The sequence below is a fragment of the Anolis sagrei genome, chromosome 1 (assembly GCF_037176765.1).
Source record: "Anolis sagrei isolate rAnoSag1 chromosome 1, rAnoSag1.mat, whole genome shotgun sequence".
In the NCBI taxonomy this organism is placed as follows: domain Eukaryota; kingdom Metazoa; phylum Chordata; class Lepidosauria; order Squamata; family Dactyloidae; genus Anolis; species Anolis sagrei.
Window position 1 is genome coordinate 238,006,238 of NC_090021.1, and position 19,612 is coordinate 238,025,849.

The 19,612-nt window shown below is 43.7% G+C and overlaps 1 protein-coding gene across 1 annotated transcript in view; it reads right to left on the reverse strand.

Moving 5' to 3' along the window:
* Positions 1 to 1,431: 1,431 nt before the first annotated feature.
* The window catches only part of LOC132771747 (uncharacterized), a 33,252-nt gene continuing 15,071 nt past the window's right edge, over positions 1,432 to 19,612 (reverse strand). Inside the window, exons 3-5 of the mRNA XM_067466314.1 lie at positions 8,800 to 9,303; positions 5,769 to 6,070; positions 1,432 to 1,518 (exon numbers count right to left, since the gene is read on the reverse strand). Coding sequence (XP_067322415.1) covers positions 5,852 to 6,070; positions 8,800 to 9,303 — 723 coding nt within the window. The 3' untranslated portion in view covers positions 1,432 to 1,518; positions 5,769 to 5,851. The remainder of the gene's footprint in view (positions 1,519 to 5,768; positions 6,071 to 8,799; positions 9,304 to 19,612) is intronic.

Below are 19,612 nucleotides of genomic sequence, written 5' to 3' on the forward strand. Positions count from 1 at the left end.
GGGTCGCCAAAACCATCAGAAAACACAGTATTTTCTGTTGGTCATGGGGGTTCTGTGTGGGAAGTTTGGCCCAATTCCATCATTGGTGGGGTTCAGAATGCACTTTAGTTGCAGATGAACTATAAATCCCAGCAACTACAACTCCCAGATATCAAGGTCTATTTTCCCCCAAACTCCACCGGTGTTCACACTTGGGCATATTGAGTATTCATGCCAAGTTTGCTCCATCATTGTTTGAGTCCACAGTGCTCTCTGGAGGTAGGTGAACTACAACTCCAGAACTCAAGGTCAATCCCTACCAAATCCTTCCAGTATTTTCTGTTGGTCATGGAAGTTCTGTGTGTCAGTTTTCATTCAATTCCATCATTGGAGTTCAGAATGCTCTTTGTTTATAGGTGAACTATAAATCCCAGAAATTAAAACTCCCAAATGGCAAAATCAATCCCCCCCCCAACCCCATCAGTATTGAAATTTGGACTTATCAGGTATTTGTGCCAAATTTGGTCCAGTGAATGAAAATACATCCTGCATATTAGATATTTACATTACGATTCACAGCAGTAGCAAAATTAAAGTTATAAAGTAGCAACAAAAATAATGTTATGGTTGGGGGTCACCACAACATGAGGAACTATATTGAGAGATTGCAGCATTAGAAAGGTTGAGAACCACTATCTTAAGCAAACCGGCTCATATACCCATTGCATTGCTGGACAAGGCCATGCATATAAAGGTACACAGGCAGAAATAATAGTGGAACCAAAATAAACACCATTTTAAAAAGTAGCAAGTCACTGGAGCTTTCGCCTATTTATTCTTAACTGTTCTTTACTAAAATAAATTGACACAGAATCAAAGGGATTTTTTTTACTTGAACAAAATACACACCAGACCTCATATTGCAATATATTATGTGTTCGTGACACATATGGTACAACAAGCTTATCAACATACTAAAAAACAAAACAAAACAGAAAACTAACTTTAATGAGTAACATGGATTCACTAGCCCACAAACTAAAAGCCTGGTGGGACACAGAAAAAATAGCTCATATACACACTGTGCTGTTCAATAAACATCTCAGACTGGATGGGCATCCAAATCGCCATTCAGTATTGGTAAGCAAGCAATGGCTACAGAGCTGTTGGAGGGAGGATATATTTCCACATTCCCAGAAGTGTATCTTGGATTAAACAATCTGTAAAAGGTTGTATTCCTTGCAAACAAAGGGAAAATGCAGGTACAACCACAGCAAAGGTAGAATGTGATGCTGGAGAAAATCATTCCAGGTGACTGATTTAGTTCCTGCTGACAGGTTTATGGGTGCCGTGCTCATGGGCATCAACCATTGCATCCATGAATCTGCTAAAGATGAATGCCATAGTCGTGGCCAACACAATGATGGAAACGATGAGGGACACAATGGCCATGGAAACTGCAAAAACGTTCAGGCACCTGGCTGTCCTGCCATGCTCTTCTGCACCTTCAGCATCTCCTATCACTTTAGCATCCCTTGACTGAAGGAAGGGGAGAGAAGGAGAAAAAAATAGTATTTAACAAATTTAAAAGAGCAGAGGAAACATATTTACCCATCTTATTTTACAAAACAGAACAAGTAAGAAAAACAGGTAAACAGGTTGAGCATTCCTTATCCAAAATACTTAGGATCAGACGTGCTTTGGGATCTGGATTTTCCTCCAGGATTTTGGAGTGCCTCTATTTGCATATATGGGACATAATGAGATATCTTGAAGATGAACCCAAGTTTAATGACTCTTTTCCTTTATGATTCATCTATATCTTACGCACGCAACCTGAAGTTGATTTGGGGCAGTAGTTTTGTGCAAGAAATAAAGTTTGTTTTGTTTCAGAAAGCAAAGGCAACCTATCTCTGGCACCCATGTGAACAAATCTGGATTTTGAAGGTTTCGGGACACTCAACCTGTACCATCACTTATGGCTGCTTCTACACTGTAAAATTAACATTGTTTGACACCAATTTGGTGACCATGTCTCAATGCAATTGAATCATGGGAGTTGCAGTTTGGTAAGGCAACAGCTAATTTTGACAGAGGTGGCTAAAGGTCTTGCAAAACTACGACTCCTGCAATTCTTTAGCATTGAGGCTAGACAGTTCAAGTGGTGTCAAATTGCATTGATTCTACAGAGTAAATGCACATTGTTACCTAATTTCTTTTGAACTTTTGCAAACTACCTTGCATTCCATTTTTGGGCAAAAGGTTAGCAATGCATTCAACTAAGTCAATAAAATAAAGGGCTATGTGTAACCACCATTCTTTGGCTGTAAGGGGAGGGGAAGGGAGCATCTACACTGTAGAATGAATGTGGCTTGACCCCACTTTATCTGCCATGGCTCAGTACTGTGGAATCCTGGGAGTTTCAGTTTTACAAGACCTTTAGTGTTGTGTTTTATAAGGTGTACGGCCTTCTCTGCGCAAGAGTGTGTGTGCCTCACCTAACTACAAATCCCATGATTCCATTGCCTTGTCCCTCATTTGGACTACCTTAAGTCATAAACGTATTGAGTTGGAAGAGACCTCGTGGGCCATCCAGTTCCACCCTCTGCTAAGAAGCAGGAAAATTGCATTCAAAGCGACCCTAACAGATAGCCACCCAACCTCTGTTTAAAAGCCTCCAAAGAAGGAGCCTCCACCACACTCCAGGGCAGAGAGTTCCACTGCTGAACAGTTCTCACAGTCTGGAAGTTCTTCCTCATATTCAGGTGGAATCTCCTTTCCTGTAGTTTGAAGCCATTGTTCCATTGCGTCTTAGTCTCCAGGGCAGCAGAAAACAAGACTGCTTCCCCCTCTCTATGACTTCCCCTCACATATTTATACATGGCTCTCATCATGTCTCCTCTCAGCCTTCTCTTCTCAAGGCCAAACATGCCCAGCTCTTTCAGCCACTCCTCATAGGGCTTGTTCTCCAGGCCCCTGATCACCCTCCTCTGGACACATTCCCAGCTTGTCAACACCTCTCTTAAACTGTGATACCCAGAACTGGACACAGTATTCCAGGTGTGGTCTGACCGAGGCAGAGTAGATGGCTTCCCTGGATCTAGACACTATACTCCTATTTATGCAGGCCAAAATCCCATTAGCTTTTTTAGCTGCTGCATGACATTCCTGGATCATGTTTAACTTGTTGTCTATGAGGACTCTAAGATCGTTTTCACAGATACTACTGTCAAGCCAGGCATCCCTCATTCTGTAGCTTTGCATTTCATTTTTAATGCCTAAGTGGAGTATCTTGCATTTGTCCCTGTTGAACTTCATTTTGTTAGTCTAATCCAGCATTTCTCAACCTGGGGTGTTGTGAGGGGGGTGTCAGAAGGGTCGCCAAAGATGCACCCTGATAGCCTGATTCCTTGTTGAACTTTCCCACCCCACGTTTGGGAGGAAGGGGGGCTGGACATCCCATGAGGCCAAGAGAAGGAAGTGCTAGGGGTGCGAGGAGGGGGCCAGGAGAGGCTGCTTCCACGGGCGAGAGGGGCGCTGGCTCACCTTGATGGAGAAGACCAGGGCGGCCAGGCCGAGGCAGCAGCAGTTGGCGTAGGAGAAGGTGATGAAGGAGCAGACCAGGTAGTCTCGGGGCATCCGGTGGACGGGCAAGAGGGCGGCCCCGGGGTAGCGGTAGTAAGGCCCATCCCCGCCCACGACCTCCGGCCCCGGCCCCTTGCCCTCCGGCCCCTTGCCCTCCGGCCCCTTGCCCTCCGGCCCCTTGCCCTCCGGCGCCTTGGCCTCGGGCCCCTTGCCCTCCGGCCCCTTGCCCTGCGGCGCCTTGGCCTCCGGCCCCTTGCCCTCCGGCCCCTTGCCCTCGGGCCCCTTGCCCTCCGGCCCCTTGCCCTCGGGCCCCTTGGCCTCCGGCCCCTTGGCCTCGGCGGGCGGCTTCCTTTCGGCCTGGGCTTGCATCTTTCCCCGACCTTTCTTCCGGACGCGAGCCAGGCGCCAACCGACCCAACGGTCGGGGACCCTCCGCGGGCGCCCCTTCTCTTCTGTTCTGTCCCTTCGGGAGCCAAGGGAGCGGCCCATCCCTTTCACTGGGGCTGAGGAAAGAGGGCCGCTCCCTTCCCGGACTCCTCTCCCCCCCGAAAGCGGCCCCTTTTCCAAACCCTCATCTAGAATGAAGGCCCCGCTGGAACTCGCCCTGGCTCCATACTGTGCACAGGCTCCTCGGAGTTGTGGTTTGGGGAGGCGTGGCCACCCTTGGGACACAACTCCCAGGATACCATACATTGAGCCAGAGCTACCTCATCACACTGGAGCATGGATCCACTTTGAATCCGGTTGCTGCCTCCTCCCGCAGAATTCTGGGGTTTGTAGTTTAGGGGGGGGGCGCCTTTAACAGCCCCATTACACTACAAATCCCAGAATTCTGCAGGAGGCAGAAACTGGAATTAAAGCGGATCCATGCCGTAGTGCCGTGGTTCTCAACCTTCTTAATGTCGCGACCCCTTAATACACTTCCTCATCTTGTGGAGAGCCCCCCAACCATAAAGTTATTTTCGTTGCTACTTCATAACTAACTGCCATTTTGCAGCTGTTATGAATCCTAATGTAAATATCTGATTTGCACAATGTATTTTCATTCACTGGACCAAATTTGGCACAATACACGATACACCCAAATTAAAATACTGGTGGGGGTGATTTTGTCATTTCAGAGTGGTAATTACTGGGATTTATAGTTCACCTACAATCAAAGAGTATTCTGAACTCCACCAACGATGGAATTGAACCAAACTTGGCACACAGAACACCCATGACCAACAGAAAACAAAACTGGAAAGGTTTGGTGGGCATTGACCTTGAGTTTGGGAGTTGTGGTTCACCTACATCCAGAGAGCACTGTGGACTCAAACAATGATGGATCTGGACCAAACTTGGCACAAATACTCAATATGTCCAAATATGAACACTGGTGGAGTTGGGGGAAAATAGACCTTTGGGAGTTGTAGTTGCTGGGATTTATAGTTCACCTACAACCAAAGAGCACTCTGAACCCAGCCCACAATGGATCTACACCAAACTTGGCACACTACCTACATGGCCAACATTGAATACTGGTGGGGTTGGAGGCTGTTTCTGAATTCTGAGAGTTGTAGTTCACCAACGCCAAAAAGGAAGAGAAGGTCAGGCAGAGAGATCTTCAGCTTTCTCTGCCAAAGAAGTTCGTAAGACCATCAGAAATGTGTGTTTTCTGATGGCCTTTGGAGACCCCTCTGAAACCCCCCTCACGACCTCCCGAGGGATCCCGACCCCCAGGTTGAGAAACAATCGGCTAGAACCCTTGAGCTGCAACTCCCAGGATACCATTGAGCCAGGTCTACCTCATCCCACTAAAGCATGGATCCACTTCAAATCCGCTTGCTGCCTTCTGCAGATTTCTGGAGTTTGTAGTTTAGGGAGGAGACTTTAACAGCCTCATTAAACTACAAACTCCAGAATTCTGCAGGAGACAGAGACTGGATTTAAAGTGGATCCATGCTGTAGTGCAGTGGTTCTCAACCTGTGGGTCCCCAGATGTTTTGGCCTACAACTTCCAGAAATCCCAGCCAATTGACCAGATGTTAGGATTTCTGGGAGTTGAAGGCCAAAACATCTGGGGACCCACAGGTTGAGAACCACTGTGAGTCTAGTGTGATGAGGAAAGTTAAATTATCAAATACTTCACCAATCTGACTTTTTCCATTTTTTTTTTATCATAACGTTAAATTATAAAACTCTGTAAAAAAAAGGTTGCATACCTTGCAAACAAAGGGAAAGTGCAGGTACGTCCACAGCACAAGGAAGAATGGGATGCTGGGAAAAATCATTCCAGGTGACTGATTTAGTTGCTGCTGAAAGATTTCCGGGAACTTTGCTCGTGGGCGTCAGCCATTACTTCCTGGAATCTGTTGTAGACGTATGCCATGCTAGTGGCCAACACAATGATGGAAATGACAATGGACAAAATGCCCAGGGTCAGCGCCAGAACATTCAGGCACCGGGCTGTCTTGCCATGCTCTTCTGCAGTTTCCACATCTCCTAGCACTTTAGCGTCCCTTGACTTCAGGGGAGACGGGGAGAGAAAAGAGTATTGGACAAAGAAATTATAGGAGTCAAGGAAACAGCTTTATCCATCTTTGAACACCTAACTCTCAAACTGATTAATTCAGAGCTCTGCTAGTATGGTGTTTGCTGAATTCACAAGGTATATATAAAAAGAACAAGAAGCAGAGCCTGCCATGGCAAGCATTACAAAGATATGTAGATCACCCCACTCCTGTAAAACAGAGAAACAAAGCCTCTGCAGATGCCTGCCATAGATATGCGTGAAACGTCAGGAGAGAATGCTTCTGGAACATGGCCATACAGCCCAGAAAACTCACAGCAACCCAGTGATTCCGGCCATGAAAGCCTACAACAATACAGATAAACAGAACACTTTAAATCCAGTTTCTGCCTCCTGCAGAATTCTGGGGTTTGAAGGTTAGAGAGGAGCCTTTAACAGCCTCACTAAACTACAAACCCCAGAATTCTGCAATAAGCAGAAACTGGATCTAAAGTGGATTCATTCCCTAGTGTGATGAGGTCCTACGAATGTCAGGGGAACAGGCAGAACAGCATTCCTTGTCCGAAATGCTTAGGACCAGAACTATTTTGGAACTTGGGTTTTCCCTCCTGGATATTGGAGTGTCTCTATTTGCATATATGGACATTGTTTATTTATTTATTTATTTATCGTATCAGAAGCAAACCGAGGGTACAGTTGTACTGTATTTAAAAAACCCACAAAGTTTACCAAACTTGGCATTATACTAAATGTCCTTTGACCAATAGCTGACCACTTGGAGTGCCTCTGGTGTTGCTGTGAGAAGGTCCTCTATTGTGCATGTGGCAGGGCTCAGGCTGCATTGTAATAGGTGGTCTGTGGTTTGCTCTTCTCCACACTCGCATGTTGTGGACTCCACTTTGTGGTCCCATTTTTAAAGGTTGGCTTTGCATCTTGTGGAGTGCCTCCATTTGCATATATGGACAGAATTTATTTTGGAGTGGCTCTATTTGCATATATGGACATTATTTATTTGTGGACATAATGAGATCTCTTGAAGATAAATCCCAGGTTAATGACAAATTTCATTTATCTTCCATCTATATCAGGCATTGCAAACTTGGGCCCTCCAGGTGTTTTGGATTTTGACTCCCACAATTCCTAACAGACTCAAGCCCTTTCCTTTTCCCCTTTTCTGCTTAAGTGGCTGAGGGGGAAAAAAAAAGAAAGGGCCTGAGGTTGCTAGGAATGGTGCAAGTTGGAGTCCAAGACACCTGGAGGGCCCAGGTTTGCCCATGCCTGATCTGTTTACAACTCCTCTGCTGCGCCAGCTCCACTGGCTGCCAGTTTGCTACTGGGCACAATTCAAAGTGCTGGCTTTATCCTATAAAGCCCTAAACCAAGGGTCCTCAAACTAAGGCCCGAGGGCCGGATATGGCCCTCCAAGGTCATTTATCCGGCCCTCACTCAGGGTCAACCTTAGTCTGAAATGACTTGAAAGCACAGAACAATATCAACAATCTTATCTCATCAGCCAAAAACAAGTCCAAAAACAACAACACTTCCAATTGAAATACTAATAAGTTTATATTTGTTTAAATTGTTCTTCATTTTAATTATTGTATTGTTTTAAAGTATTTTTTGCACTATAAATATGTGCAGTGTGCATAGGAATTAATTCGTATTTTTTCAAATTATAATCCAGCCAGGCCCGTAGCCAGGATTTCATTTCGGGGGGGGGGGGGGGGGTAAAATTTTTTTCAGGGAGGGTTTCGGGGGGGCTGAGGTTCAGGGGGGGCTGAGTCTGAGTGAAAGAGGGTCTAGCCTAGCAAACCTTTTGTATCATTACCCCAATACCCCCATGCATATGGGATATATTGAGTATGGTGATCAGATCATGATATGAATAAACATAACAGTTTAAATAATGCACCAATAAGGCCTTTTCGCGAACCACCATGAAAATTTCGGGGGGGGGGGGCTGAAGCCCCCCCGAGCCCCCCCCCCCTGGCTACATGCCTGAATCCAGCCCTCCAATAGTTTGAAGGACTATGACCTGGCTCTCTGTTTAAAGAGTTTGAAAACCTGTGCCCTAAGCAGTTCTGGCTCAACTTATCTGTCCGAAAGCTTCTCTCCTTATGAACTTTCCAGGACTTTAAGATCGTCTGGGGAGGTCCTGCTTTCGATCCGCCTTTGTCACAAGTACAGCTGGCAGGGACGAGAGACAGGGCCTTCTCAGTGGTGGCCCCTGGGCTATGGAACACCCTCCCGAGGGATATCAGCCCCCTCCCTTTTAACATTCTGGAAAAAAGTCAAGACTTGGCTTTTTGAGTAAGCGTTTGCAAATACAATGTAACATAGGAAAATGGAACGACTGGAGGGTGTGATTGGACAATGTTTTTAACAAGGAACTTTTGCAAGCTAAGGGGAGATTCTGGCACACCACGTTTGAGAGAAAGGGTGGTTGTGCATCCAATGAAGCCCAGAAAAGAAAGGGCTAAGTCAGTGGCTCTCATCCTGTGGGTCCCCAGATGTTTTGGCCTTCAACTCCCAGAAATCCCAACAATAGCTGGGATTTCTGGAAGTTGAACAATGTTTTTAACACGGAACTTTTGCAAGCTGGGATTTCTGGGAGTTGTAGGCCAAAACCCCTGGTGACCCACAGGTCGAGACCCACTGGAAGCGAAGGGAGCCTCCCTTCCCAGGGTGCGAGGAGTGGAGGGGGCCCAGGGGCGCTCCTTGACCTTGATGGAGAAGACCAGGGCGGCCAGGCCGAGGCAGCAGCAGTTGGCGTAGGAGAAGGAGACGAGGGACCAGAGCAGGTAGTCCGGGGGCAGCCTGCGGACGGACACCAGGGCGGCCCTCGGGTAAGGGTAGTAAGGCCCCACGCCCTCCGGCCCCTTGCCCTCGATGGGCGGCATCCCGTAGCCGTGGGAGTGCATCTTTCCCCGACCAAGGAGGCGGCGCCGCTCCTCCCGACGCGAGACAGGCTGTGAGACAGGCGCAAACTGACCCAACGGTCGGGGACCCGTCTCTTCTGTTCTGTTGCCTCCGAAGCGGAGGGAGGGGCCCGTCCCCCTGAAGCGGGGAAGGAGGGCTGCTTCCCTCCCGGACCCCTCGCCTCCCCGAAAGCCGCCCTCCTTCCAAACCGCGAACTTGTGCGGCATCCAGAAGCGGGGGCAGCTTGCCCTCCTTTGAGCTTGCACATACTGTACGCAGGAGTTGTAGTTTGGGGAGGCACTCGCAGCCTTGAGCAAGGACAAAGATAAATTAGAAAATAACAACAACAACAACAACAATAATGATGGGTTGTTGTAGGTTTTTCGGGCTGTATAGCCATGTTCTAGAAGCATTCTCTCCTGACGTTTTGCCTGCATCTGTGGCAAGCATCGTCAGAGGTTGAGCAGTCTGTTGGAAACTAGGAAAATTGGGTTTATAAATCTGTGAAAAGTCTAGGGTGGGAAAAAGAACTCTTGTCTGTTGAAGCTAGGTGTGAATGTTTCAACTGGCCACCTTGATCAGCATTTGATGGCCTGACAGTTTTTAGGTGTGGCTTGTTACTGCCTGAGAGGTGATTGGGTGTTCCTGATTGTTTCTTCTCTGGAATTCCCGTGTTTGGGTTTTTTTATTTACTGTTATAATTTTAGAGGGGTTTTTTTAGTACTGATAGCCAGATTTTGTTCATTTTCATGGTTTCTTCCTTTCTGTTGAAATTGTCCTCACGCTTGTGGATTTCAATGGCTTCTCTGTGTAGTCTGACATGGTGGTTGTGAGAGTGGTCCAGCATTTCTGTGTTCTCAAATAAAATGCTGTGTCCAGGTTTGTTCATCAGGTGCTCTGCTATGGCTGATTTCTCTGGTTGGAGTAGTCTGCAGTGCCTTTCATGTTCCTGGATTCGTGTTTGGGCAACGCTGCGTTTGGTGGTCCTTATGTAGACTTGGTGGTCCTTATGTAGACTTGTCCACAGCTGCATGGTACACGGTAGACTCCTGCAGAAGTGAGAGGATCCCTCTTGTCCTTTGCTGAACGTAGCATTTGTTGGATTTTCTTGGTGGGTCTGTAGATAGTTTGTAGGTTGTGTTTCCTCATCAGCTTCCCTATGCGGTCAGTGGTTCCCTTGATGTATGGCAAGAACACTTTTCCTCTGGGTGGATCTTCGTCTTTATTCTCGTGGCTTGTTCTTGGTCTTGCAGTTCTTCTGGTCTGAGGTGGAGTATCCATTGGCCTGTGGAGCCCAGTTGAGGTGGTTCAGTTCACCTTGGAGGAGGTGGGGTTAGCAGATTCTTTTTGCATGGTCTGCCAAGGCTTTAATTGTGCTTCTTTTTTGACTTGGGTGATGGTTGGAGTCTTTATGTAGGTATCTATCTCTGTGTGTGGGTTTTCTGTAAACTGTGTGACCCAATTGTTGATCACTGGTTTGTGGAGGATTAAGACATCTAGAAATTGTAATTTTCCTTTATTTTCTTTTTCCACGATGAATTGGATGCTTGGGAGGATGCTGTTAAGGTGGTCCAGGAACTTGTGTAGTTCTTCTTCTCCATGGCTCCAAATGGTGAAGGTGTCATCCACATATCTGAACCATATAATGGACTTTTTGTAGCTGTTTCCAGGGCTTGTTTTTCAAAGTGTTCCATGTAGAAATTTGCTATGACTGGGCTGAGAAGTGGCCAATTGAAACATTCACACCTAGCTCCAACAGACAAGAGTTCTTTCTCCCACCTTGGACCTTCCACAGATATATAAACTCAATTTTCCTAGTTTCCAGCAGACTCACAAACTCTGAGGATGTCTGCCATAGATGCAGGCAAAACATCAGGAGAGAATGCTTCTAGAACATGGCCATACAGCCCGAAAAACCTACAATAACCCAGTGATTCCAGCCATGAAAGCCTTTGCCAATACATTAAATAATAATAGTAATAATAATAATAATAATAATAATAATAATAATACCTTATTTATAGACCGCCTTTTCTCCCCGAGATGACGTCAGAATGAAAAACATGATTCAAATAATCACATAGAAGCAGGTTGCATTAATTACATACTCTACGTTAAAACATCTCAAATGATAAAACAATTACAATAAATGGAAACTGGCTGATTAGAGTTGTTTTTAAAGTGTGCCCAAGTGATCATGAGGTACAAGTAGGTCAATAAACATTCCAATTGATCTAGAGCAGTGGTTCTCAACCTGTGGGCCCCAGGTGTTTTGTCCTTCAACTCCCAGAAATCTTAACAGCTGGGATTTCTGGGAGTTGTAGGCCAAAATATCTGGGGACCCACAGGTTGAGAACTACTGCTATAGAGGGTCTTTATATGGCACCATTGTGTGATTTGTGAGCTGCCACAAATCCCCACAGGAGATGGTGGTGGGGTATAAATAATGTTTATTATTAAGTTTATTATTGAAGGCTAACATAAGGGTGATGTGGCTCTCAGTGCAAATGAGTTTGATACCCCTGATCTAATTTATGGTGGGTTTTTTTTCATGTCTGGTGTGAGAGAATTGGCCGTTTGCAAGGACGTTGCCCAGGGATGCCTGGATGTTTGATGTTTTACCATCCTTGTGGGAAGCTTCTCTCATATCCCCGCATGGGGAGCTGGAGCTGACAGAGGGAGCTCAACCCGCTCTTCCTGTATTCACACCACTGACCTGTCAGTCAGCAGTCCTGCCAGCACAAGGGTTTAACCCATTGCGAAATAATACATCATAATAATACAACATATAATAATACACTATTATTACATACATTAAGAAATAATATATCAATCTCCCTTTTTCCAAAGTTCAGCTCCCAGGATATCATATCATTGAGCCATGGCCATTAAAGTTAAATTATAAAATACAAGCAGTCCCCAAGTTACAAACAAGATCAGGGGTTTGTTCTTAAGTTGAATTTGTTTGTAAGTCCAGGACTATTCCATTATCTGGGCAGAGGCCAAAAGTGGGTGCTAGGCAGAGAAGGGAAGTCCATTTTATGGGCCGGGGGTGGGGGGGGGGGAGTTGAAGGAGGAAAACAATTTCCCTGTTTTCGCTGGTTATTCCTGGAGCCCCTGGTGGTGCAATGGGTTAAATCCTTGTGCTGGCAGGCCTGCTGACTGAAAGGCTGGCGTTTCAAATCGGGAGAGAGAGGTGAGCTCCTGTCTGCCAGCTCCAGCTTCCCATGCGAGGACATGAGAGAAGCCTCCCACAGGATGGTAAAACATCTGGGCATTCCTTGGGCAACATCATTGCAAACAGCCAATTCTCTCACAGCAGAAGCAACTTGCAGTTTCTCTTCACTCTCACCATCCTTTTCTGTCTAGCACTCCCTTTTGCTTCCACCAGATAATGGAACAGTATCACAAGGCGGAACAGGTACATTTTTGAAGTGTAATTCCAGCCCTATATATATTTGTAGAGTTGAGAGAAAGAGCAGGCTTTGGATAGCATAGGGAAGGGGTAACATGCCTATGATGTTTATTTTGCTCTCTGTGTCCCTGTTCAAAAGATTTTCCCTCCTTTTCTGTCCCTGTAATCACTGGATTTTGAAAATGGCTTGTTCTGTAAACAAGGATTGGTGAGAAAGCTTCAATGAAGATACCTTTTCCCCATGATAATAACTCTTCCAGGAGTGAATTTGTCTTTTGAGGGGAAGATTTCTTTCACTTTCTGTTGCCTCATCCCGTTCTTAACTATGAATCATATCTGTAACTCAAGGACTGCCTGTACATCAGTCTGATTTTTTCCAAAGTTAAGCTCCCACGATATCATTAAGTCATGGATGTTGAAGTTAGGTTATAAAATCACATTTGACTGGCTTTTCCAAAGTTCAAAGCTACTTTGAAAAGGATAATTAAAAACATCATGCAAATAATAAAACAGATTTTACAGCATTCATGGATTTCATTAAACACTTAACATTACTAGGCAGCTGAACCAAATACAGTCTGAATTTGATACGCTTTAATGTCCCTTCTGAAAATAGTTTAAGGATGCATCTACACCCCCTTAAACCTGGGATTTGTAGTTTGGTGAGACACCAGCACTCTCTGGTAGAGAAGTCTAAAACACGGCTTCTTTAACTGAGGGACCAGACCCTAAATGGCATTTCCTTAGCTCAAAAAAGGCATAAAAAATTGACAATAGCAAAATGTTTCTGAACGTCACTCCATTTACACAAATCCGTGAGCAACGTGCAGTGTTTACAGTGGACTCTGCAGAAGATGCTTCAGATAAATCAGCATGTTTAGCAGGCCCGTAGCCAGGAATTTGTTTCGGGGGGGGGGGGGGGGGGGGCTGAGTCTGAGTGAAAGAGGGTCTACCCTAGCAAACCTTTTGTTTCATTACCCCAATACCCCCATGCATATGGGATATATTGAGCATGGTGATCAGATCATGATATGAATAAACATAAGTTTAAATAATACACCAGGAAGGCCTTCTCGCAGAAACCTTGAAAATACTGATTTATTATCAATAAGTGGTTTTCACATCTACTACATCTATTTTATATACCTATATACCTAGTGTCACATAACAGGGTCATATGCAGAAAAAGTTTAAGAAGCCCCGGTGTAAAAAAACAAACAATAAAACTACAGCTTCCATTTTATCATAGCATTGAGCCATGGCACTTCAAATGGTGTCAAAGTGCATTCATTCTACAATGTGGATTCATGGATGAAAGCTGCTACTTTTGTTACAGCAATATCGTTTCTGATCTAGACTCCCCATAAATAAAAAGATAAATATACATATATGACAGGGACATAAACTTGCATAAACATTAAATAGGACTCAAGATTTACCTTCTGTTTATTTGCTCCAGGAATCCAAGCAAGATATATTTTTAAGACACTATTTTAAAAACTGTTAATATAGAAGTTCAAACTAAGTGACTAATTAAAACAAACACAAGCTACAAACAATTAAAACCAGCATGGAAGGAGTCTTAAATATATAGTAAAACAAAACCATAGCATCCCTCATTAGAAGTTTTTTTGGTTGCATACACTAAAAAACAAAAATCTTCTACAAATAAAAGCAAAAGCAGGGCGGCGGTGAACCAAATTTCCTGAGGAAGGAAGCTCTACAACTTGAGAAAAGCCAACAAGAAAACTCTTATTCTTAGCATGAAATAACTGATTTAAACTGATGGGGCAATTTGTTTATTTATTAACAAGTTAAATATGAGTCAACAATGTGATGAAGCGGCTAAAAGGCCAATAGGATTTTGGCCTGCATAAATAGGAGAATAGTGTCTAGATCCAGGAAAGTCATGCTACCCCTCCATTCTGCTTTGGTCAGACCACACCATTTCCCAGACTTCTGTTAATGCAGAGTAAAATTGGGTTGACTAGTTTACTCCATGTTAGGGCCCAGAAATCTGTGAATGTCATGAGGAAGTTCAGGAGCGACTTCTGGCCTGACCAAGAAAATACAGTGCAACCCCCTAATCCTAAACCTGCTCAATCTTGAAGGGGAAGGATAAAAGGAATCCCAGATTGATTGATTGATAGGGCAGGATAGAAATACTTTAATAAATAAACAAATTGCCCCATCAGTTTAAATCAGTTATTTCGTGCTAAGAATAAGAGTTTTCTTGTTGGCTTTTCTTAAGTTGTAGAGCTTACTTCCTTCCTCGGGAAATTTGGTTAGCAGCTGCCCTGCTTTTGCTTTTATTTGTAGAAGATTTTTGTTTTTTAATGTATGTAACCAAGAAAACTTCTAATGGGGGATGCAATTTAAGACTCCGTCCATGCTGGCTTTAATTGTAGCTTGTGTTTGTTTTAATTAGACACTTAGTTTGAACTTTTGTATTAACAGTTTTTAAAATAGTTTTTAAAAAATATATATATCTTGCTTTGGATTCCTTGAGCAAACAAACAGAAGGTAAATCTTGAGTCCTATATAACGTTTATCCAAGTTTATGTCACATGTAGTATATATTTATCTTTTTATTTATGGGGAATCTAGGTCAGAAACAACATTGCTGTAACAAAAGTAGCATCTTTAATTCATGAATCTACATCGTAGAATGAATGCACTTTGACACCACTTGAAGTGCAATGGTTCAATGCAGCAGCTAAAAAAGCCAATCGGATTTTGGCCTGCATAAATAGGAGTATCGTCTAGATCCAGGGAAGGCATGCTACCCCTCCATTCTGCCTTGGTCAGACCACACCTGGAATCACACTGTGTCCAATTCTGGGCACTGCAATTGAAGGGAGATGTTGACAAGCTTAAATGTGTCCAGAGGAGGGCGACTGAAATGATCAAGGGTCTGGAGAACAAGCCCTATGAGGAGTGGCTTAAAGAGCTGGGTATGTATAGCCTTGAGAAGAGAAGATAGAGAGGAGACTTAATGATGGCCATATATAACTATGTGAGGGCAAGTCATAGGGAGGAGGGAACAGGCTTGTTTTCTGCTGCCCTAGAGACTAGGATGTAGAACAATGGCTTCAAACTACAGGAAAGGAGATTCCACCTGAACATGAGGAAGAACTTCCTAACTGTGAGAGCTGTTCAACAGTGGAACAGGGATTGAAAGATGCCAGACAAATGTAGTTTCTGGTTGCTTGATAATTCCAATTAAAAAGAGACTTCATACTATATCCCATACTATATCATACCTTAACCTCTGTGACTTGATATTAATATTGAAATACAGTAATTAAACGCAAATTAAGAGAAATAAAGCCAAACTTAACTTAATCTGACACAGTTTTATTGTTTTATAAAAACAGCTTTGTGACCATAGTTTCCCCAGTTGCTTGAGAGTTCTGGCTGCTTGAGTTCCAGTTAACTGAGTGTCTCCTGTAATCCAGATATGCAAGATTAAACCAAAATTTCTAAAGCTTTAGGAAACAATAAAGTTTTAATGAAGATTTAAAAATAACAAGGGAAGCAGCAGTCAGCAAACATTTAGGGAGGCAATTCCAAGAGTATGGAGCAGCAAATTAAAGAAAGGATGATGTCTGCAGGCTGACAGAATGGGGGGGGGGGGGATCATTGTTGAGTGTGCCACTGGAGATGACTGAATGGAGGATCTGTCATACTGTTTTGCATGTTGCAGATATTGTGGTTCAAGTGGGATAGCAAGTGTCCTGGATGTGGTAAGTGAATTTACATGTCTCCTTAGCCACCTAATGCTTGGTTGCCTTGCAAAAAAGTCCTGAACTGATAACCCTTGACAATGTTTTCCCTGATGTGGAGGAATGGTCTATAATTCCCTACTGTTACTTGTTTAGGATTTGTTAGTTGTTTAGCAAGCTAAAATTAAAATAAATAATATTGAAGTGTCAGTATATTGACAGACCCAGCATAGATACATATAGCTTTGTGTCTAGAATAGTGCATATATTTGATCTCTCCAAAACCTGCCCAGAAACAGAGGTATATATACTTTGTGCTTTGGCTAAAAATTAAAAATAAATGCATTGCATTCAGTGAAATCAATAAGATTCCTGGCCTCAAAGGCAACACTTGTTCTCTGGATTACTGAGAAATCATGGGAAACTTAGAGACCTTCTTTCTGAGAGTACGGAAAGGCTGCCCTTTTGCATCCGAACTTATGACAACACCCTGAATGGCATGCCTCTGACTTGATATTTTCAGTTTCAAGAGCTTGGAAAATAGACCCCTTTGTTGAAGCCCAACTCTGCATTGGAAGCAGCTGTACAGGCTGCTTTCAAACATCCTGCTGTTGCTTTTTCTTAGCCTGATTTCATGGGAAAAATTTTAAGGGGAATGTAAACAAGAGTAGGCCATGATAATTTGATCCATCTTAAAAGATGACATCAGTGTTTCCAGAACACTGTGTATACGATTAGTGTTAATGTCTTTTAAAGGGTCCTGTTAGAGTGAGAATTAGCAAATAAATTCAACAAGCAAACAGACAAACATATGTATATTTGCAATAAATACATAGCGGAATTAATATGAGAATACATGTCTGTGGTGTGATTTTGTTAGTGAATGCCAATAAAGGCTTCTTGTTGTTGTTGTTGTTGTTGTTGTTGTTGTATGAAAATAATTGTGTGTGGAAGTACAATTGATAACTAAACTGAAATTCTAACTTATATCCATTTGTCTGAGTCTTCCATCTATATAAATAAAATGTAATGTTTGTTTGTGGGATTAACATAACTCAAAAACCACTGGACGAATTGACACCAAATTTGGACACAAGACACCTATCAGGCCAACAAGTGACCATCACTCATAAAACACAGCGGAAGGGACTTAAAAAGCTGAAAAGCAAAAAGACACTACAGCGTATGTGCAAAAATGACTCCCTTGGCAAACAAAACACACAATAGCATGTCCACACTCTCATTAGGACTACAGCTCCCAGCATTCCATAGACCAGGTCCTTTTGGAGAGGAGGATGATCCAAATGCACTGCTTCCAAGCTGCAAGCTTTCTTCTCTTTGGATTTGTTTGAGAGCATCCCAATCCTTGCATATTTCCAATTTCCTATTCTTGGACTGCAACTCCCAGCAATCCTCTAGAGATAGATAGGTAGGTAGGTAGATAGATAGATTGATCAGGAGGACTGCTGGGAGTTGCAGTCCAAGAATAGGTAGAGAAGAAAGGGGAGAAAGAGGAAGGGAAAGAAAGGGAAGGAAGGGAAGAGGAAGAAAAGGAAGGAAGGAGAGAATGAAAGAAAAAAAAGGGGAGGAAGGAAAGAGGAATGAGAGAAAGAAAGGAGAGAAAGGGGAGGAGGTACAGCTAGTCCTTGCATAATTAATCATTTAAATATATTAATTGATATATTAAATAAAATAATATATAAATAAATAATACACAAGTCAAAGTTCACTTGGGTAGTTACAAATTATTATAGAGTATAGGGAGCCCCTGGTGGCACAATGGGTTAAAGCCTTGTGCTGGCAGGACTGAAGGAGGTTTGAATCCGGGGAGAGCGTGGTTGAGCTCCCTCTGTCAGCTCCAGCTCCCCATGTGGCAACATGAGAGAAGCCTCCTACAAGGATGGTAAAACATTTAAAAAAACATTCGGGCTTCCCCTGGGCAACGTCCTTGCAGATGGCCAATTCTCTCACACCTGACATGACTTGCAGTTTCTCAAGTCACTTCTGACATGGAAAATAATTATAGAGTGTAATGCCATTATGAAGAAGGCATCTCAGAATGTGAAGGCCAAGTGGAATCTTATTAATGACATGAAGCTGTAGTTGGTGTTTGTCAGCTTTCACATAAAAGGGAGGGGTCATGTCATTTTATTGGGCTGGAATGAAAGATTTGTTGGGAATATCATGAAACAAAATGTTAGCAGGCCCACTGCAAGTTTGATCACAATTGCAAAGTCTGCCTGGACTCCATTCCCAGACTCAGTTGCACAGAACACGAGTCCACAATGCTAGAACAGACTGATGTGAGTATGTTAGCTCCAAATCCATGAGGCTGCTTAAGCTCAGAGGAGCTTGTTCCTAGTCGTATTCTTAAACCATCTGGAGGAGTCAAGACTTCTCTAGGGAAAGTGCAATTGCATCCAGACATCATATCCAAATAGTCAATGAAGTCAGTTCTTGTGGGTTTTTTCGGGCTATATGGCCATGTTGGGCTGGGTGTGGATCTTTCAGCTGACCACCTTGATTAGCATACAATGGGCTGACTGTGCCTGGAGCAAACTCTTCTTGAAGGGTGATTAGATGTCCCTGCCTGTTTTTCTCCCTGCTGTTTTTGCTGTTGCAATTTTAGAATTTTTTAATACTGGTAGCCAGATTTTGTTCATTTTCATGGTTTCTTCCTTTCTGTTGAAATTGTCCACATGTTTGTGGATTTCAATGGCTTCTCTGTGTAGTCTGACATGGTGGTTGTGAGAGTGGTCCAGCATTTTTGTGTTCTCAAATAAAATGCTGTGTCCAGGTTGGTTCATCAGGTGCTCTGCTATGGCTGATTTCTCTGGTTGGAGTAGTCTGCAGTGCCTTTCATGTTCCTGGATTCTTGTTTGGGCGCTGCGTTTGGTGGTCCCTATGTAGACTTGTCCACAGCTGCATGGTATACGGTAGACTCCTGCAGAGGTGAGAGGATCCCTCTTGTCCTTTGCTGAACGTAGCATTTGTTGGATTTTCTTGGTGGGTTTGTAGATTGTTTGTATGTTGTGTTTCCTCATCAGCTTCCCTATGCGGTCATTCTACAAACCCACCAAGAAAGAAAGAAAGAAAGAAAGACTCATAGATCCTTGAGACAAGGTTTTTGGAGCATATACCTTGTCTCTGATTACAGATGAGATTTCTCAGACATTCTTCCCTCTATTGCAGGCCCTTGTTCTGTGCAAATGAGTCTGAAAAAGGGGCCCAGGCAGACTTTGCAACTTTGCTCCATGCACAGTCAGCCCATTGTATGCTAATCAAGGTGGTCAGCTGAAAGATCCACACCCAGCCCAACTTACAAAAGCCCTTTGTCTCACCCTGGTCTTTCCACAGATATATAAACCCCTTTTTTCCCAGCTCCAGCAGACCTCACCTGTGAGGAAGCTTGCCATAGATGCAGGCGAAACGTCAGGAGAAATGCCTCTAGAACATGGCCATATAGCCCGAAAAAAC